General features: G+C 39.1%; 1 protein-coding gene across 6 annotated transcripts in view; it reads right to left on the bottom strand.

Moving 5' to 3' along the window:
- Positions 1–22,124, bottom strand: part of ADAM23 (ADAM metallopeptidase domain 23) — a 302,022-nt gene that overhangs the window by 53,786 nt on the left and 226,112 nt on the right. For all 6 annotated transcript variants that reach the window (XM_073646384.1, XM_073646380.1, XM_073646379.1 and 3 more), the window contains exons 15-23: positions 21,943–22,042; positions 18,498–18,569; positions 15,553–15,657; positions 13,452–13,532; positions 12,078–12,128; positions 9,123–9,186; positions 6,844–6,949; positions 5,408–5,527; positions 3,779–3,947 (exon numbers count right to left, since the gene is read on the bottom strand). In XM_073646384.1, the coding sequence (XP_073502485.1) occupies positions 3,779–3,947; positions 5,408–5,527; positions 6,844–6,949; positions 9,123–9,186; positions 12,078–12,128; positions 13,452–13,532; positions 15,553–15,657; positions 18,498–18,569; positions 21,943–22,042 (868 nt within the window). The remainder of the gene's footprint in view (positions 1–3,778; positions 3,948–5,407; positions 5,528–6,843; positions 6,950–9,122; positions 9,187–12,077; positions 12,129–13,451; positions 13,533–15,552; positions 15,658–18,497; positions 18,570–21,942; positions 22,043–22,124) is intronic.

Here is a 22,124-nt window from a genome sequence, read left to right on the forward strand (position 1 = left end):
CTCCCCAAGGTGTTTAGCTACGTGGGGTCAGGTAGGTTAATAACGCTAGTAACCTGCAGCTTAACCCCATATCTGCAGGTTAATAGCGTTTTTACTGGTGAGAGGTTCCCTTTAAGTAAATTATGGTGTGGAGGAAAGCAGCGGGGGCAGATCAGGGGGTGTGTAAAGTGTACTGTTTGAAGAAGGCTGGCAGCTATTAATAGGGATTCTAGGGAAAGCTTGGTACTAGCCACTCCCAGTTTCCTGGGGAACCCTGGACTTCACCCTCTCACCGGGATCTTAAGTTACGCATGACTGCCTGGGTTACGTTCACAAAGTAGCTGCTGGCTGGTGGAGTGAGCTAACAGCATAATTGTGACACTGGATGAAATCCAGTAGCTGAAAGATACAAATAAAATCAAGAAACACAAGCCAAGACCAGGAACATGAACCAAACAGGCTGAATTACAGCAGAGTTGCTGCAGTATAAACGTATAATATTTCATTGTCACCGAGAGACAGACTACTAGCGGATAAAAAAAGGCTAGAGTCCCGTCCATAGCTCACAAGAGACAGCTAATTACCTCTGATAATCAGCTCTCAGCAGGAACACACAGATGAACTGGAGGACAGACAACATGTCCCAGTCATCTTAAAGTGTAAGTGAAACATGCTGTCATTGCCCTGCAATATGTGTAGCACTTGTGTGACGCTGCCTAGTACCAAAGGCAGAAGTAGTATGGGCGTTTTCAGACACAGATGTTACAGGGTCATTGTCATATATATCTTGGTCTCATAAAATAAAAATACCGTATTTTCCGGAGTATAAGACGACTGGGTGTATAAGACGACCCCCAACTTTTCCAGTTAAAATATAGATTTTGGGATATACTTGCCGTATAAGACTACCCCTCTTCTAAAGCACATACGGTAAAAATTAAAAAAAAATCAGATTTCATTTCAATATGGTAATTTTAAAGTGATGAACCTTACCAGCGATTGGCTGGTTGTTGTATACAAATCCTGCTTGGATTGGCCAGCTCTCCCTGTCTCCAAGACTATCAGAGCGGTAGCGCATCCCTCTGGCCCGCCCTTGTATCCTATTACTGGTCGATCCTTCTCTGCCTCTCTGATCTCGCTCCTGAGGACTGCAGTGACGAGGTGAAGGGGCGCCTCACCGGGAAGGTGTAAGTGAAGCAAGCTGCAGTCGTCCGGGGTATGGAAAAAAGAGAAAGAACGTGCCAAGAAAAACACGCCTCTTTCACTCGCCCTTGCATTACCTCCTTCTCTGCCTCTCAGACCTCGCACATTCGCGCCTGCACCGCTTCCCTGCAGTCCTCAGGAGCGAGATCTGAGAGGCAGGTACCAGTAATAGGATACAAGGGCAGGCCAGAGGGATGTGCTACCACTCTGATAATCTTGGAGACAGGGAGGGCTTATAAATTACCATAATTATACGCACTATAAGATGAAACCCGACATATAAGACGACTCCTGACTTTTGAGAAGATTTTCAGGGGTTAAAAAGTAGTCTTATGAGCCAGAAAATACAGTAATCATGCCCTTTAAGACTCCTCTCATGCTGTATGCAGTGAAAAAAAGGACTTTTAATTTGCTGCATAAAGGAATCAAAAATGGAAGAAGAACATCATTAATGAGAAAGTGAAAAAAGGCTGCAAAGACGCCGAAGGAATTGACATGCTGCAGATTTCCAAAACGATGCAGTGCTCAAATTTAGTCAGGAAAAAAAAGAGAACGTGTGCATGACATTTTTGAAATCTCATTGCTTTTGTTGGTACTATAAAACGTAGCTTCTTTTCTGCTGAGAAAAAAACACTACAAAAACACTGTGTGTGAATATAGCCTTAGACTACACAAGGCTGGTAAAGTATTAAATGCTAGATGTCACCGGTATCAGAGCCCCAATGAAGATTTTTGACACCTCATCTGGGATTGTACATATTTATGACAATTTTGGAGTAAAGAAATCAATTTAAATGTAAAAAAATAATTTAAAAAAAGAATATTAATACTGCTGCAGACATTTCTAAAACATTGAGTGGTTTCCAAAACTATTTTTTTGGTTGTACATTTTCCAACAGATTGACCGTCAAAATTTCTATCATTTGAACACATTACATACATTACACTATGTAGCTTTAAAGAGTAACTGTGGTTTTAATTTTTATTTCATAAATCAATAGTACACATGAAAGTAAGCAACTCTGTAACATATCTTATCAGAGAAATCGGCTTCTTTCTCTGCCAGAATTGCCATTATCAAAATTCTCAATTCTGAGGTAAAATCTGTATTCAGTGAAGACAGACTTTCCCAATACTGAGATAGGAGATGGCAACTGCTACGGATACAATTCTATGTAGACAGAAGGGGGAGGGGTTAGAGACAGAGCTCCTCCTTCCTTCCCTCATATATATACATAGAATCTCCTCAGTAGCAGCTGCCATCTCCTATCTCAGTAATGGGAAAGTCTGTCTTCACTGAATACAGATTTTACCTCAGAAATGAGAATTTTGATAATGACTAATCAACTTTGGCAGAGAAAGAAGCTATTTTTTACAAAGTTGCTTACTTTCATGTGTACAATTGATTTATGAAATAAGGCTGAGTTCACACGATGCGTTTTTCATGCGTTTCCGCTGCGTTTTTGCAGTTGCGTAAACGCCGCGGAAACGCATGAAAAACGCATGGTAGAAGGGCAGCAACGTTCCCCAATGGAAATCCGCATGTGCTGTGCCCATGATGCGGATTTTTCCGCAGCGTAAACGCTGCGGTCAAAAATCCGCAGCATGTCAATTAATTTTGCGGAAACGCTGCTCTTTTGCCGCCATTGACTTGCATTAGACCGCATGGAATCCGCATCACTGTATATGTTGATGCGCTTTTCATGCGGTCTAATGTGCGGATGGTACCCGGGTGTGGATGAGAGGACTCTCATCCAGACCCAGGTACCATTAAAAAAAAAAGAATAAAATAAAAAATATATATATTCTCACCTTCTGACGGCCCGCGCTGCGTCCTGCCGGCTTCCCGCGCACTTCGCGGTTGAATGAAGGACCTTCGCTGATGTCAGAGTCATGTGACGGGTCACGTGACGCTGACGTCGGAAGGTCCTACAGTCTTCACTGCCGGCAGCCGGGACCGATGAAGCAGGACACCGGGGGCCATCAGAGGGTAAAGTATAGATTTATTTTTTGACATTCACACACTATATAAATCCATGCCGGCTGCATGGATTTATATAGTGTAAAGTTGACAAGCACTTTCCAAGTGATGCTAAAATCGCTTGGGAAGCGCTTGTCAACCCGCATGCGGAAATGAAAGTGAAGACCGCTTCATTTCCGCATGTCCCTGGCAGGAAACCGCATGTACAATCCGCATGCGTTTTTTCCTGCCAGAGAGATGCAGAAACGCTCAGGAAAAAATCCTGAGCATTTCTGCATCGTGTGCACATACCCTAAAAATTAAAATGACGGTTATGCTTTAAGTCAATGCAAATAATATCTTCTGAAGTAGTCTAGCAGGCGTGGGGACTGATTCATTAAGGAATTTATGCTAGAATTCTGGGTAAAACACCGTAAAAAGTTGCAAAACTTTTAACGTTTTTACATCAGTCCTGACCAGTTGAACAAAAAAAGAAGGAGCATGGGAGGGATGGGGCATGGCTGCACTCACCTGGCTAATTCTTATAAAGTTATGCCGCTCTTAATGAATCTGCCCCTTTGTCGTTAAAATATTAATCATTCCTATTAACAAAATGTAGCAATATATTAGTCTTACCCCATGCCCAGAGCAGATTTTCCCATTGGAACCCATTGGGCAATTGCTAATGTTCAGTGATGCAATAGGTAGGCACTTCCTGTCTAAGCACATCATTGATGGGCCACATGGTGTTCCATCCTCCACATATCCCATGTCAGTCTCATCATCCAAAAGTATATGAGCACCACTGTATAACAGAAATTATTACAGACATTATTTATCTACTTTCTTTTAATAAATACCTTCATGGAAAAATATACTAATTATTTTTTCCCTAAAGGGAACCTGACAGCTAGTATATGATCTCAGCCAGGCAAGTTTGACTATGAAATGCTGCAGCGTTTCAGAGAAAATCATCATACTTTAAAAGCCATCGGGGACCGAGCTGCACAGGAGACTAGTCAGACCGCCGAGTCCCCAGCAGCTTCTCCTCGGCTGCTGCCCTGGAGTGACAGGTCTCTCCTTATACACATACGCAGTGAGTAAATCCAGTGTCTCCATGGAGTCATTAGTTTTAGGCAGCACAAGGACTCTCCCATTTAAGAAGGGCCCACTATTTCTCAATAGTGTTTAAATCAGGTGAGGTCAGGGCCGTGTCATTATTCTTTCATCTGTAAGGCCTTTATTGGCTAACCAAGCAGTGGAGATGTCGATGCATGTGATGGAGCACTGTGCTGCATAAAAATCATGGTTTTCTTGAATACAGACTTTTTCCTGTACCACAGCTTGAAGATAGGGTCTTTTAAAACCTGGCAGTAGGTTTCGGAGTTGATTTTGAGCCCATCTTCAACACAAAATCCAACTTGCTCAACTTTAATAAAACCAGCCCATAACAGTACCCCACCTCCACCTTGCTGGCGTCTACGTCGAACAGGAGGTCTGTGCACATTTCTGATCCTGCCATGGGCCCAACCATCTAGTCCTTTTATCTCATCAACCCATAAAACATTTGAAAAATCTGTCTTCACATACTTTTTGGCCCAGTCTTGACATTTCAACTTGTGTTTGGTTCAGTGGTGGTCAGGTTTCAGCCTTCCTTACCTTGGCTATGTCGTTGAGCACTGAACACCTTGTACTTCTGGGCACTCCAGGGAGGATGAAGTTCTGGAATATGACAGAACTGGAGGATAATGGCTGCCTGGTCACTTCACGTTTGATTCTTCTCCAATCGTCAGTAGTTAATGTGCGTCATTTTTTTCTCAACACGTTCTTTGTGACAATGTTGACTATTGCTACAAAACTTTTGCTGGTTCTGTGATCACACCTCTATATCTTAACAATTTCAAGAGTGCTGCATCACTCTGTAAGACTTTTCCCAATTTTCGATTTCTCAGAGTCAGTTAAATCTCTTTGGCCCATGTTACCTCAGGAAAACAAACTGCCTAATAATTCTGTTCATCTTGATAAATGGTGTTGTACCTTAGGCCATATCCCCCTCAATACACAAATACACATCACCTGTGGAAAATCTGCATAAAAATTATGATATGGTCAAAATGCTCATTTGTCTAATAAGTGTGCACACAGTGTATGTCATGCACTTTTATTTCTACAAAAACTAGTCATTATTGCTTCAAATAGTAGCAAAGAAATATTGACATTGAAAGCCACCAAATTAATCCCAGGGGCCCAGCTTTGAGTGCATACCTACAGTCCATCACTCTCCCTTGGTAATTGATGTATGTTGGAGGTATATCGCCAGCTAGTTTACCAATGCGGGGAATCTTAGATACATTTGCACAGAGTAGGAAACCACAGAATACATCACTACAAAACAGAAAACCATTTATTAAATGAATAAGTGTAATAAAGACAGCATATAATTTTAACTTACTGTAGACATTGAACTATTGTTCATACAATAATGAAGGATAATTTATTTGTTAGGCACTTTGACAATGGTTGTGGGGGGCAAGAATAATTTATTACATAAAGTTGATAGAGTTTAGTCATGAGCAGATAGACAATTAAAACCTGAACTCAGAGGTGAGGTCAGTTGATGGTCAAGGCAAGGATTTTAGAAAGTACTCAACTGCTCCATCACAGCATGAAAGTTATTAGGTGGACATTCAATTTAATTATTTTCAATAACTTCCCATTTCTTAAAGAGGTTGTTCACTACTTTAGCACCCCCCGCACCCCTGCTGTTCAGCTGTTATTGGTGTCGGCGACTGCCGGAAATACTCACGTGCGGAGCTGGCAGTCTTCTGATACAGGGTACTGCACATCCGCCTCCTATTCAAATCAATAGGAGGAAGATGTATAGTACCTTGTGGCGGCCACTATCAGAAGATGGCCAGCTCCGAAAGTGAGTATTTCCAGCCGGCGGCCGCTGCCTCTGATAACAGCTTATCGGCGGGGGTGGCGGGTGTTGGACCCTGACCAATCAGACATTGATTTAAGGTGTATTTACACTGCACAATTATTGGAAACGAGCTTCACCAGGAATGCTTAATCACCAGTAATCATGCAATGTAAGTAGGCTGCTGATCATCCAGTGAATGAGCAAAACACTTGTTCATAGGGTGAAGAGATCTTCTGGTTTGCCCAAAAGAGTGTAGTTCTCGGCAGCGCATTGTCCAAGCCAAGAATAGTGGCAGCCTATGCGCACAGTACAATCTATTACTGATTGTTCTGTGTACATCTGAAGGGTAGTCAGCCTGTTTAAACAGGTTATTAAATAACCACCAACCGACAAACATGTTGCCGATCAGCATTCATTTAACATAGATCATTGGCAGGTGTAAATGCACTTTTACTGTTCTCATTTAAGCATAACATTTCCCTCCAGCCCTATTCCTCACCACATGTGCAGTTCTGAATGCAGGATTAGCCATCCACCCTAACACACATCTGTAATAAACTCTGCAGCTCCGTTCTTTTTAATCCAAATATTGTAGTAGTAGGAGGCCCTACTACTACTGATTGCCTACTATAACTACCCATCATCCTGCTCAAATCATTTCAAGTTTTTAAATAATGAAATAATGTCCATAGACAAATATAGCTTGGCATTCTGTTACAGTACTAACTAATTATAATTCAGTGTCTGTATCATATACAACTGGTTTCTTTTAACTTACTGTTTGCTGCACTGAATCCAATTATCTCCATCTTTCCCACAATTTCCTTTCTCTGTGCCTTCTGTATTTAACTTCTCATAGCAATGCTTATCTGAGCCTGCAGATTCTGGAATTGTACAAGATAAATTAGACCTGTATTAAGAACACTACACCAATACAAGTTTTAAATACTGTAATAGTTGTAAAATAGACAGTTTATAGCATGTTAAAGTGAAAAAGTACCCTACTAGTCTCCCTTCCTTAATCATAATTCTCCCTCTTAGTTGGTTTGTACAAATAGCACTTGGTCAATTTATTGGGTACCACTGACATGACTACATCTTGGCTACAGAAGAAGTTGAGGAAACATTAGGAGACCTGTCACCAGGTCAAAAGTTTCTCTTGTTTTACTCCGGCTGATCAGCTGAGTTGAGTTTTTCAGTTATTCATTTATTTTTTTTTTTAATTCCACTACATGGTTCCAGAGATATGGGCCTTGTTATTCAGTGTGAATGTTTATGATCTTTACCAAGGAAGTGGTGCTCACAGGATTTTCTGCATAATTACCCTGTAAGCATTTCCCCCTTGGTAAAGAGCATAAATATTAGCACGAACAATACTCAGAGAAGCAGCAGGAATAAAATAAGAGTAAAAACCGCCTACTTTTGACCTGGTGATAGCTCCTCTACATGCACCTACTGTATATATAAGTACATTAGATTAAACTAGGCCAAACCAAAAATACTTAGTATTGGGGCCTCCCAACAATGCACCAACAGATGATGCCAAGGAAGATAAAGAAGGAACAGTTGGAATTTAAAGCCAGAATCTTTGATCCTTACTTGAGATAAGCTGCTACCTGCGGTGTCTAGCAGCAGCTTATTTCCCTTTCCCTATTGCTTTCTCACCCCATTTGCTTCCTGTGCAAAGTATTTTTACCCCCTTTCTTACATTTGAGGTACCTGCATATCATAAAGAGGAAGGTATACAGGTGCGCCACAGTGATCATGAGGGCACCGGAGAATGAACACCGCCTAAAGACCAGCTTAAAGGGACTGTCAGGACAGAATGACTGTCCAAACCAAGTACAGGCACTCAGTGCATCATGGCGGGGCAAAGTATGTAAGTGCACCTTCCACCTGTTTGTTTTGCCTCAGTCTCCACACTCACTCTTCTTTCATTGACAGCTTTGGCTTCATATGGTCAGAGAAGGGAGGAGAGATGGAAAACAAGCAGGTGGGAAGGTGTATAGAAATTATTGGCCCCGTCATGATGCTCTGAGCACCTGTACTTGGTTTGAAAAGGCATTCTGTGCTGACAGAGTCCCTTTAATCATTTAGGTGGTTGTGGGAGGGCTCCCTCTCTCACGTCATTGCACCTCCACCCCTCCCCCCCCTCCCCGTGACACAAATGTGAAAAGGTGGCATTGGATGGATAATAGAGCTGGGTTGACACAGGCTTCAGATCTACCATAGTCCTTCAGCTTTATTTGCATATCAATTCAAATGCTGATGTCTCAGTAGCAGAGAAAGGGACTGGCCATGTAAAGGTATTACTGGAATTGTCAGTGAAAGAACTGCATTAACATATAAATAGTTTGGGGGGGGGGAATCCTGCTGACAGATTCCCTTTAAAGTAAACAGTGGAATGATTATCTGCTCCACATACAATACCTTAATGGGGTAATTTCTACAGTATTTGCTAGGATTTTTATAAACCCTATTCAGTCATATATTTGTTTTCAGTCCCAGAAAATCCTACAAAGGAAACCCATCATGTACATACAGTATGGCTGCTAAAAAGATCCCACTGAATTCTAAAGGGGTCGTCCGGTCCAAATCGATAAGTCTGCAGTCACTCAGTGTGTGACTGCAGACTTATGAATTCCCCCAGCGCAGGCACTGTGCTCTGCGAGGATTCGCTATTTTGAGATCTGGGACCGGAGGGTATGCATGCATTATACATACTCCCGACCAGTGGGCATGTCCTTGCTCCATTCACTTGTATAGAGCTGAGGTTGCGCCCCATCTACACAAGAGGCCGTCCAGTGGGCCCACTGGCCGGGAGTATGTATAACACATACAGTCCCGGGTCAGAAACCGGTGAATCCCCACAGCATACAGTGCGTGCGCTGGGGGAATTCATAAGCCTACAGTCACACACAGTGACTGCAGACTTACTGATTTTGACCGGACAACCCCTTTAATCTAAATTGTAATGAAATAAGCTTTGACAACAGTCACTTACGGTATTACTAATAGAATATCACATTGGCAAATACCTTATATAATGCAACTTACTTTGTCCCCAGATGTGTTTGCACTGATTGTCTCTCGTCTTGCATTCACCATTGTAACAGCGGCCCTAAAATAGTACTTGAATCAGTACATGCTTTGCTTCACTTATATTTACTATCAATTTCGCAGAAAGAACTTAATGCAAAATTCTGAAAGGTCAGAAAAAGAATTAAAAAGTCTGTTTCAATTTGAGATTTATTTTACAGGTCCAATTCCTCACCATTCTCAGGATTTCTTTTAGCGGTGAGTGATTGGAAACATTCATATACTCAGTGTTCAAGAAATATTTTCATCATAAGACGTGATGCACTATCATTAAGATATGTCACCACTTCAACATCTGAAAAAAGGACGGAAACCATTTTGACTTTTTCCCTGAAGAGTGGCGCTCCCGTCTTCTCGCTGTGTGGGGAAGTGCAACTTAGATTCACTTAGCTGTCCACCAAGTTCTACAGAGCTGTTGCAACCCACTGCACAGCGGTTAGGCAGGAGTATCCAACAACAGGGAAAATCTGTAAAGGAGCTCAATTAAAAATTGGCAGGACAATGCTATCGGGAACCTACAGTTAAAGGTGGTAAAACACACTTAATACTTCGACACAGCTCAGATTTAGCTACCATTGTATATATTCTAGTAAATCCACTGCAAGATAAGCTGCTTAAAAACCAGGCTGAATTTATACAATGTTTACCTGAATTTATGAATTGTTGAAAATCAAGGCAGGAGAGACAGGTAATATTCATTCTTTAGCAGTAGATCATTTTCATTGTGAGACACTGATCTAACCTGCATATGTGTGGACAGATCTACTGATTAAACAAGCACTCCTCCCATCAACATTGTTTTCCTCATAATATATTGCAGTCATCATATTATATAGCACTGTGTACTTACAATTGCTCATTTTGCCTTTCTACCCAGCTAATTCTTCTCTTTTCCACTAGGTCTATGACATGACATGATTAAAAGCTGAATAGCTGAATCCTTCTAAGCGCTATGTAAAAACAGGAAGTCTCTTTTCCTCACATGACTCATGAGTCACTGCAAAAGTCTATTGCAAGGGGAGAGGACCAACTGGGTCAGGAGTTGAAGAGGGGAATGATAAATACAGGAACAAGAGACTTCCTGCTTCTACTTGGAGCAGAGAAAAGAGAATAATTAACTGGGTAGAAAGGCAAAATGAGCAATTGTAAGTACACAGTGCCATATAATTTGATGATTGCAATATATTAAGAGGATAAAACCATTAATGGGAGGAGTGCTTCTTTAATAACTGATTTTTAATAATGTTCCTTCTCTCGGTGACCAAAAGGAATTTTGTAGCCACATAACCTTCCTTTTAACTGGTATCTCCTAAACAGTGCTATTCCTCATTTCACAACACATTTATAAGCATCTGCAGCAGGAAGTGTATTTTTTGGGCATTTTGAAGTTCTACTTTGAAGCCTACTCTTAAAAATAGCTGGGAAAAAGTCATACCTAAAGCATGCTGCACATTTCTAAAAATCCCGCTGACGGCAAAAACTCCAATGAAGCGCCACAATCCACAATTCTATAAATGCAGACAGTCTCATATTTTACTGTAGACTTTTAAGCATTAAAAGGCTACAGTATTTTAGCTCCCTTTCCAAATAAGCAGCAAAAGACACCATTGAAAACGTGATCAAAGGCTTTGTATGAATTAGAATGAAAAATTGAAGGGGTTGTCCACTACTTTAGAAAATTCATAGAGAGTAAGGATCAGTATAAAAGAAAAAAAGTAATAGTATAAAAGAAAAAAAGTAATACTTGCCAAAGAAATCCCCAGCTGCTTCAGCGCTGCTGCTCCAACAGACTCCGAAAGTGTTAAAGTACAAACCACCTGTCACTTGACACTGCAGACAATCAATGGCCTCAATGATCAGGCGGTCATAATGTTTTCACTTCTGGTCCATCAGGGGTTATCAAAGAGGCAGCATTGGAGTGGTGGAAGATTCCAGAGTTAAGTATTAGTTCTCTCTTTTATTGAAGATTGTAAGCTCTTACGAGCAGGGTCGTCATTATTTCTGCTTTAATTATTGTATTACCTTTAGCTATGTTACTTATGACTGTTGTATATGACTCTCTGAATTGTAAAGCGCCACAGAATATAATGGTGCTATTTAAATAAAGATTATTATTATTATTTTATAATGATCCTTGTCCTCTATAAAGTTTTCTACAGTAGTAGACAACTTTGAGTGTATGGCTATGTTAAGAAGTTGTATGGTTTGATCATAAAGAGGTTACCGTATATGTTTATAATCATTTTCAGAACAAAAAGGGCCAGCTTCTTTAAATTCGCTTTTCTTTTTTAATTTGTGGGTTTCATTTACGCTTTTTGCACCAAATTCGTCAAAGTGGTGCACACAATTCATGAATTTAATACAAAAATGTTCAAGAGAAACATGTTATAAATGCAGGTTGGGAACAAAGAGTATATAGTCCCCTCTAAATAAACATATTGAATAAATGGTGGAGCACCCCCAACACATTAATATACCAAAAGAACAAAGCTTTGTTCTTTAGTTATATTAATTCATGAATTTACCGCAAAGCCCCAAATTGATTTTTTTTGTTTTTAACTGATTTTGTGACTTTTTAGCAGGAAAAGTCGCACAGTTTGCAAAATACCGCCAAAAATGATATCGCTCCAGGGGGTGACAAGAGTAGAGTTGCAATAAAGTCGCATCTCATGAATCTGTGTAAAAATCTGGAAAAACCACATTGAAGTAAAAATCTGAAAACTAACTAAACCACAAAAGGCAACTTGAAAAAAGACGCAAATCAGCCGATGAATTTGTCTCAAATTAAAAAGTCACTAATTCAGAAGTATTTACTCAAAACACATACAATGCTGAATTGGGCCCGAAGAAAATATCAAAGTAGGAAGATATCGAAGAATCCCAATATTGGAATTATAGGAAATAGCCCAATACCTGATTTGAGTCGCAGGCATATCCATCTTGTTTACGAAGATTAGGTGGACACTATGAATACAAAACATGGTATAGTTGAACATTCTGTGATAAAATGCAAAAAAGAAGTGAAAAAGTATTTTACTCACGCAGACTGTTTCTACTCTTTCTACTTTTCTATGCTCCTCCCTCAACATTGAAATTGCATTATCAAGAAGCAAAAGTCATGGAGTTGTGGAAATCACAGGTTAATGACATGCAAACAATGAAAAAATGGAAGCGAAATTTTCAAAATGTCTCAATTTATTCAGCATTGAGCATAAGCACCACGCGACGAGCATAAATACACACACTTACATACCATGGCATGCTGTCAATGAGGTTAGAGTAGTCTGGCTTCCATACATTGTGCCACTCCACACCATAATTCTGGGAGTAGGACAAGTGTGACATTCCCACGTGAAGTCCTCCTCACGGCATTGCCCACGTGGTCTGAGCAGAGACTGAAAAGGAGACAAGGAGGCTGGAATGGAGGTCAATCCTCTTAAGCGATGAATCCCGCTTTTGTCCTGGATGCAATAATAGCTGAAAATTGGTCAGGAGAGGAAGTGGGCAATGCTATGAAAAGGTTTTCACATGGGAACATCGCACAGGTCCTATTCCCATAATTATGGTGTGGGGTGGCATAATGTACAGTAGCTGGACCCCTTTAGCTTTCATTTCAGGTACACTAACAGCTCGGCATTATTTTGATTTGGTGAGGGAACCAGTAGTACAGCCATTCCTCCAAAGTGTCCCAAGAGCCATTTTTCAACATGACAACTCCAGGCCGCACGTTGCTTGAGTTACTGTGAGCAGCCTGTGTGTTCCAAAACATGCTACTATAGCCTGCAGCGTTTACAGACTTGTCTCCCATCGAGCACATCTGGGACGTCATTGGTTGGCAATTGCAAAAGGGAGCTGCCAGCAAAGGATCTTTATGACTTGATCAAGTGCATTCAGCGTGGCAGAACATTCCTCAGACAACCATTAATAACCTCATTGGTGGCAGCCAAGGTGTGTAAGGGCAGGGATTTCTGAGCATGGGGGGCAAATTTGACACTGAACAAATCATGACGTTTTTAAAATTTTGTTTCCACTTTTTTCATCATTCACATATCAATAACATGTCTATCGATTTTGTGATTTCCATAACTCCACGACTTTTCCCTCTTTGTGCTGCAATTTCATTGCTGAGGAGTGTATATGACAACTTAATTTTCAGAAATCATAATTATCTGGGATATGACAAAAATAACTGCATTTCAGATTTGCATGAATTTGCTTGACTACAGACTCTGGCACATCTGATCTAGTACTGGGGAAGGGAACTATAAAAGGATTAGCCTGATTTACCTGGCCTGAGTCTCCAGTGCAGTGTTCTGTGATGTCACATTCATTAACAGCATAACGACAGTCATATTCCCGTGGAAGAAACTGTAAAGGCATCACAGAATTCAGAAAACATACAATAGTCTAAAACAATATCTCAATCAAAATTTACTGATAGAAAATTATGTCATTAGCAGGTATAAAAGATAAATACGGTATGAATTATATCCTGACAATTCTTGCTGTCACTTTGCCCTCAGTTCTGCTTTGAACTAATTACCTGAGTAATTGGAGTCTGACAAAGCATCGAATAAGAGCCCCATACACATAAGACAAAAATGGGCCATCGAACAATTGTTTGCCAGTTGGATGGACCGTGAATCATCAGCGGAAAGAAGCAGCTCAGACTGCATAGGTTGACTTAGATTTTTTTGAATGATGATTATATAATACAAGCGATCAGAGAATCACAGGTTCAAATCCCCAAAGGGACTCCAAAATAAAGTAAGAAAAAAAGTTTTTTAAAAATATAAAAAAGTAAAAATTATTAAAAATAAAGAAATGAAATGAAAAAAAAAAAAAAAAACATGTAGCATTTCCATATTCATAAAAGTCTAAGCTGTCAAAATATAAAATTATTCAACCTCATCAGTAAACAGAGTAACCAGAAAAAAAAAACTTGGAAAGCCAGAATTGTGTTTATTTTGGTCACCGCAACACCAGAAAAAAATGCAATAGGAAGCAAACAAAAACTTGTTTTACCTTAAAATGGTATCAATAAAAACGTCAGCTCAGGATGCAAAAAACAACCCCCATATCAACCGAAAAATAGAAAACATTAGGGGGCCTTAGAAGACATCCAATTTAGTGTTGCTGTAATTGTATTGACCTGGAAAATCATATTGCCAGGTCATTTTTACAGCACAATTAACACTAAAAACAAAACGCAAAAAAAAAAATTGTGTTTTTTGTGCAATTTCATCACACTTTGAACTTTTTCCAGTGCATTGTATGGTAAAACGAATGATGTGATACAAACTACAACTTATCCTGCAAAAAAACAAATCCTCATGTGGCTATGAGGATGGAAAAATAAAATAATTATGGCTGTTGGAAGATGGTGAGAAAAAAAGAAAATGCAAAAACAGAAAATCACCCGTTTGGGGAGGAGTGAAGGTCGTTCCAATACATTGTGAGTATTATTATGGGAAATATAACTAATAAAACGTGCTCTCACAGTATTCTAGATTATCGATCTGTATAATCAAGTGTAATAAACTTATTTTTTTTTCATTGTAGTACTCATATACAAGATAACCAAACAGATAACACATTATCCACTTTGAATTATAAGATTCCATGATTATGTTAGTTGTTCATGTAAATGTAATTGATGTCCCTCCTCTGAGATGTGAGAACAACCTTAAAATAAAATATCAATTACAAAATGTTACATTTCCCACAATTTCCCAGAAAATTTCACTATATTGTTCGCTCCCAATAATTACTTCAGTTTAATAGATTTATATTTATTTGATATCTATTTTATTTTACAATATTTTCTAAAAAGGTTTCCCAAAAGTGTAATTCTATTATATTGAACGGAGTTAAAAGGAATCTGTCAGCAGGTTTTTGCTATGTAAGCTGAAGACAGTATGAGGTAGGGGTTAAAACACAGATTTCAGAGATGCCTCTCTTATCAAGCTCAGAGGTTTTGTTTGCTTGTAATGATTGCTTTAGCACCAGAAGCTTATCATTTTTGGGACATAGCAGTGCATGCCTGTTAGTCCGACACACCCCCTCCTGTGATAGGCAACTCACTGTCTATATACATTGTATATACAGAGCATGGTGTGGGCGGAGCTAGCTTCCTCAGCTCTGCTGCATTGCTAAATCTAAAAATGCTGATTGTGTCAGAACGGCTGCACCCAGTAATCTAAGTGATACATCGCTAAATTCAGCTTCTCTTTGCCTACATCAGGCTGCTCTCAGATGAGGTAGCCAATACCAGAAGACAGATTCCCTTTAATGTACAAATGTTCTAGGATAATCAGCTGTGGCTCAGGCAGGTGTGCCTAAAAGCAGATGTGTTTTTATCCCATAGAAATGACAGGCTGGTACTCACCAAGCAGGAGGTATTGCAGCAGGGCCCATCACTACAGTGTGCCCCATTAGACAGGGAGCATTTCTTGCAGCAGTCTCCAAAACAGTCCTGGATAAAATGCTTTGTCTATAAAAAAACACAGAACAAGGACACTCCATATTGGGAACATTTACAGTAGGTGATAAGCTGTCACTCATTAAGACATGTCACTCTAAAAACAGCATTTCATTTATAGATTGACATTTACAATCTAAAGAGATATGGGCATGTACATTTATCATATTATTGGGCTTGTCTTTATGCCAGATTCAGCTCATAGTTGTAGAATAAGAGACCTTAAAAAGTGATTTAAACAGTAGCAGCTGTAAGTCTAAGTTCTTCACAATTCCACTGGCTTGTGGTTAGTAAGTAGCCTTAAAAGGTTTAATTATTATTATTCTAAAAACAAAAACATTAAAATACCTACATTTATTAGTTAAGATCTCCTGTTGCTCTTACTGACCCAGGTCCAGAAATTAAGACCTCCAGAACCTTAGAGGTTGCATATGCAAAGCACTAAAGCCCCAATTCATCAAAGTGTTTATGCCAGAAATCTGACGTAAAACGCTTTGAAAAGTAGCAACTCCACGTTGCGCAAAAATGATGCGACTTATCCCATTTTCATGCCAGTTTCGTCCAGGTATGCTAGAATGCTCAGAGCTGGGGAGGGACATAGGCATGGTGAGATGGTCTAATTCATGACGAGCTGTGGCATGCCTCTCCAGTAAGATTTGTGGTGAGGTGCCTTTTAATGAATTAGGCGCCACTGCCTCTCCAACACCCTCCCTCATCAAGACCAGCATGAATAACACTGATCTTGATGAATCGAGGCCTACAATTGTTAAGAAGTCTTGTAAATGTTGAATCTTTTACCACCACTGTGACTGTATACAATCCAACACCTTGAAAAATTTACAGGGTATATGTAACTAGTATTTTTTCACTAATTACAACCAGAAAGTAAAAAATATTGATAGACATTGCACATGTAGAGCAGACAGTCTGAATATGCAGATCATGCAAGATGACCTCTTAGGTTGAGTTACCACAATGAGGTTTTGGTGAATTTTTGACGCTATGTATTTTTGCTGCCCAAAAAATGCAGTGTCTTACAATTCCAGCAAAGTGGATGGGGTTTATAGAAATTTCCTGCCTACTGTGCTTTAATATGCAGTGTAAACTGACCTGAGGTGCATTTTTGAAATTCGCAACATGTCTATTTCTCTTGTGCAATGCTGAGTTTTATGTGCAGATTTTCTCCATAGACTTGAACTAGATGCAGAAAATCTGCAGGTAAAGAACACATCTGTGTTTTTAGTGCATTTCTGCTGTAAACCACACATGACTGAATAAAAAAAGTTTTGTAAAAACCCAAATACAAAGAAGTATTAAAAACAAAGCAACTTTATTTAAAACATGAAATGGCAAAAAGAGACAAAAACCGCAGTGTCAAAAATATGATAAAAACATGGGGAAAAAAGCACTCAAAAACACACTGAAAAAAATGCAGGTAAGATAATTTACATTATAGGTGCAGAAATGCTGCAGAAAATCTGCAACATCAAAAACTCAACAAAAGCTCATTGTGGGAACGTAGCATTAAGGTTCTTTACTTCGTGCCATTTTTTTGCACCATGTCTGCTCTAAGCCATGGTCCCTTTTCCGAGTGCCATAAAAAGTGTGTAAAACACATAATAGGATAAAACATGATGTTACATTATGTGCCAAAATGCAAAAAAAACTGTCACATTCTTTTTTCCAAATCTGTTTTATTTTCTAAATGTACTGTAGATTTTTTTTAACCCCTTCTTATTAGTCCTAATTTAGTTTTTTTCTTCCCTTTCTTCTACAAGCCATAGCTTTTCATTTTTCCAAGACCATATAAGGGCTTACTTTTTGTAGGACAAGTTGTGGTTTTGAATGACACCATTCACTTGACCAATGTAATTGTAGTGAAATGTTGTGAAAAATTGGAAAAACATCAAAGTGGGTTAATATAGATGAGAAGCGTAATTCTACCCTTTTTTGGAGTTCCGTTTTGATGGCATTCAATCTGAAGTGAAAGTGACCAGGCAACATGATTTTGCAGGTGAGCTTAATTACAGCAACACCAAACATAGCTTCACATATATAGATATATATATACAGTGTATACTGTATATATACATATATTTTACTTGTTTTAGGAATTCAGAACTTTGTAAAAAAAATGTGGTTTGTGTCACCATAACTTTTGTATCTTTTCATAGATGGAGCAGTATGAGGGCTTGTTTTTTTGAACGGAGAGCTTTACTTTTATTTGGTACCTTTATGGGGTACATATGACATTTTCAACACTTTTTTATTTTATTGAGAGATGCAGTGATAAAAGCAAATGTTCTTTTTTATTTTGGAATGGGAAAATCGGATGGTTAGAAGTTTTAGTTTATGTATTTTATCTGCTTAGACATAATGGATTTCCTTCAGGATTAAACCCGGATTTACAGCAGCAGGATTGAGACCATCTCCTAATGGTTTTATCCTATATTACCCACACATAAGTTATACTTTTCATGTTAATCCTGCATGTAACGAAGTGATCACTGAAAAAAATTATCTTAATGTGATGGGAGTTGTCAGGCTAATATTAGGCCAAAATGCCAAAGTAGAAATTGTAACTACATTGTAAAAATTGGTTCTAGGACTTAATTAAATATAGATTGTGATAAGTAAAAAAAAAAAGTAAAACAAAACACAAAAAAAATTAGTTTTTATATAAAAACTTTATTTAAACAATAGGTAATTTTCTGATGACACATTCAATTTAAATAAAATTGGCCATTTGCATATAATTTTAGCAGTTTTTTTTTCTTTTTGACATGATACTTAAACTAAACAGGATTGGATTTTAGTGAGGTTTCTGAACTATCATGTGGTAGACTACTTACTGTTCGAGAACCACAATCACACTCTTCTCCTGGCTCCACGTACCCATTGCCACACTCTGTTACTTCAAAAAGCTTAAAAAAAAAATAGCATTTTTAAGTCACAAACAATAACAACTTACCGCACCAAAACCTAAAATATATTTGTTAAACAAACAGCAATATTTTCAGTCAGGAGTTTAAAAACATGACAGATACTTTCAGTCACCTTCCTGGGCTGGGTTCACATATAGCTGTTCTTTCCATCTGGCATTAAACAAATATGCTGGGTGGAAACTGATGGAGGAACTGGACCAGATCATTCCCATTTGTCCAGAGCATGACTCTGTTATAACCTGTCCCACTTAGGTGGATTCTCAAAGTTGTATCTATATGAGCAGCAGGGTGAAGGTAACACATATAAATCAGAGCCAGGTGTGTTTGGTAAAAAAAACTGTATGGGAAACTGATAACTTCCAGCTGGGAAGTAGTTACTCACAGGAATACAGTCTGTTATTTTCTGGCAGGGTAATGGTTAAACGCAGGAGTAACCAAATGTAAATGCAGTCTAGTATCTTCCAGCAAAAGCAATGGTTAATAGCGGCAATGTCAAAGCGCATTCAATAAAAACCAAAGACACGCTTGAAGAGATGCTTTACCTTGATTGCATAGATCGGTATGAAAATGACTGAAAAAAGTTGCGAGAATTTGGTAACTTGTATGCTGAGAGGTTGGTGTATGCAACACCTAATAAGCTGGACTGAGCTTGGAAATAACACTGGTTGTAGCATGGAAGTCAGAAGTAGCAGAGGAGGCGATAGAAACCTGACTGGAGCTCAGTCAAGTGAAGGACATGAAATCTTCTGACTTACTTGAAGCACCTGTTGACAGTGCTACTTAATACCCTGACCTCTGCCAGAGCTGGTCATAAGTGGGCTTCAGTGATATTAGAAGAGTTACCTGAGAAACCCAGTGTGGACTACTGCAAAGGGAGGTAGCTCGGTGCTTGTTGTGCCGGGACAGGTAAGTAACAGAGTGCTTACATTGGACAAGTGCCAGTCTGGAAGTTGGATAACAAAGTTTCGTTTAAAGTTGTGATTTCGCCTCAGGCTTCTGCCTGAGAGTAAATAGGAAAAAACCTGATGGCAAATTATGCATTTTTGAGATCAGGTTGAGATGAGTCAGAGTAAAAGAAATGAGCCTGATGTAATGGATATATGTGAACATACTTGCTCTCTCTGACTGCCAGGGCAAGAAATGTTGCTCATTGTGATGGATAATGCAGAATTTCCACAAAAGTGTCCATTATTACTTGTCGTTAGCTGCCCACTGCAGCTATTGATACCAAGAAGTGGAATATTTCCTAATAGAGTATGAATTCTTGGCTTCAAGGATAACTCCATAACATCAAATAACTCCAAACCTTCCTATTCATTTTAGTTTACAATATCACTATTTCTAAATCAATTGTGTTCTACTGAAGTTGTCCTGAAGTACAGCTTGGGTTCTCTGCACCAACACCATCTCATCACATACGACAAAAGTAAAATATAAGACACACACATGCACACTCAAACTCACATACAGTTGAAACCAGAAGTTTACATACACTATATAAAAAGACACATATTCATGTTTTCCTCAATATCTGACATGAAGTCAGAATAAACCTTTCCCGTTTTAGGTCCATTAGGATTACCATAATTTTTAATATTTGCCAAATGCCAGAATAATGAGAGAGATAGAAAGTTTTAAGGCATTTCTGCATTTGCTGTGCAGAAAGTCATCCAGATTTACATCGTGGCCATCCTGCCAGTAGTATAAACATTACAAGGGAATCTTTCATTTTTGGCTGATCCTATAATAGTCTGTCATGACTAATGCAGAATCAAGAATTTCTATAAAACAAATACAGCGATACAACACTGCTTTCATAGAAAGCAAAATATGGACTTGGCAAAAGATCTTAAAATCTTAAAAAATCTTAAAAAATTGTGAAGAGTACAACTCTTGACAAAGGGGTTTATTTTAAAATTTGCAAACACGAGAATACATCAAGTGTCTAAAAATGCATATACAAGTCCCTAACTCACAAACATGACAAGAAGTCCCAATTAAAATATGCAGCACAAATAATGATATTTCAAACCCTACTGTCCAAGACACTTAAAGGGGTTATCAAGGACTATACCATTTTTTTTTACAAAGGACCTAAGAACTAACAGGCAGGCAGTTGCTACCTACCTGCCTGTTGTGCTCGATGTCGGTTTCTGCTGGCTCTCAGCAGTCAGAGATCGCGCCTGCCGGCGATTCAGCAGCTTCTGGTGACGTCACGTAGACAGAACAGTCACTTCTCATCCGTTCTGTTATGCTGACAAGGCATGACTGCTGATGTCATGCTAATTGAGAGTCGGCTCCCTGCTGCGTAAAGCCTTTTGTCAATCAGCATGACGTCGGCTGTCAAGCCCCTTTGACAAAGCAGCCCGGAAGAAGAGCTGCTCTGTTGATATGGAGGAGCAGCCAGTGACATGGCAGGTAGTTGCCTCTGTTAGCAACTAGTGATGAGCGAGTATGTTCTGTTAACCCTTTCGCTGAGCATGCTCAGGTGCTCGCTGAGTATCTTTAGCGTGCTCGGATGTTATGTTTCAGTTACTCCATGCGCATGATTTGCGACTGTTTGACAGCTTTAATACATGTGAGGAATGCCTAAGGAACAGGCATTCCTCACATGTATTAACTTTTGTCAGTGTGGAAAGGTGCCAAGTCCTGCTGGAGAATGAAATTTTCATCTCCAAAAAGCTTGTCGGCAGAGTGAAGCATTGAAGTGCTCTAAAATTTCCTGGTAGACGGCTGCGCTGACTTTGGCCTTGATAAAACACAGTGGATCTACACGAGCAAATGACATGGCTCCTCAAACCATCACTGATTGTGGAAACTTCACACTAGACCTCAAGCAGCTTGGATTGTGTGCCTCTCCACTCTTCCTCCAGACTCTGGGACCTTGATTTCCAAATGAAAATTGGAACTCTGGGACCTTGTGGAGTGTGTCAATGACTGCCTTCTGGACATCTGTCAAGTCAGCAGTCTTCCCCATGACTGTGGAGCCTACTGAAACAGACTAAGGGACCTTTTTAAATGCTTAGGAAGGCTTTGCATGTGCTTTTTGTTAATTATTTTAATTTGCTGGGATAATGACTTTTGTGTTTTCATTGGCTGTAAGCCATAATCATCAACATTAACAGAAATAAACACTTGAAATAGATCACTCTGTTTGTAATGACTCTATATAATACTGTATATGAGTTTCACTTTTTGTATTGAAAAACTGAAATAAATTACGTTTTTGATGATATTCTAATTTAGTGAGATGCACCTGTCAGTGACTTCTCTACATAAATGACAATGTTTGATTCAATAATGAGAATCGCACTTATGGGAAAAATAATCTATACTGATAATCTTTATGTACCTTTGTGGGTCTATTAAAAAGACATAATCCTCCTCCACGGGAAAGGAATTCCTTGAATTCAGCAATACTGCACTTAGAAAATCGTCGAGAATGGTACACACTACAGGACACAAGAAAAAAGGAAGGAATAAGGTTCTATGAATAAATATCATTAATATATTTATATGCACATTCTGCTACTT

Source organism: Phyllobates terribilis, unplaced genomic scaffold (genome assembly GCF_046119375.1).
Source record: "Phyllobates terribilis strain yellow unplaced genomic scaffold, ASM4611937v1 Scaffold_9__5_contigs__length_417890890, whole genome shotgun sequence".
Taxonomy (NCBI): Eukaryota; Metazoa; Chordata; class Amphibia; order Anura; family Dendrobatidae; genus Phyllobates; species Phyllobates terribilis.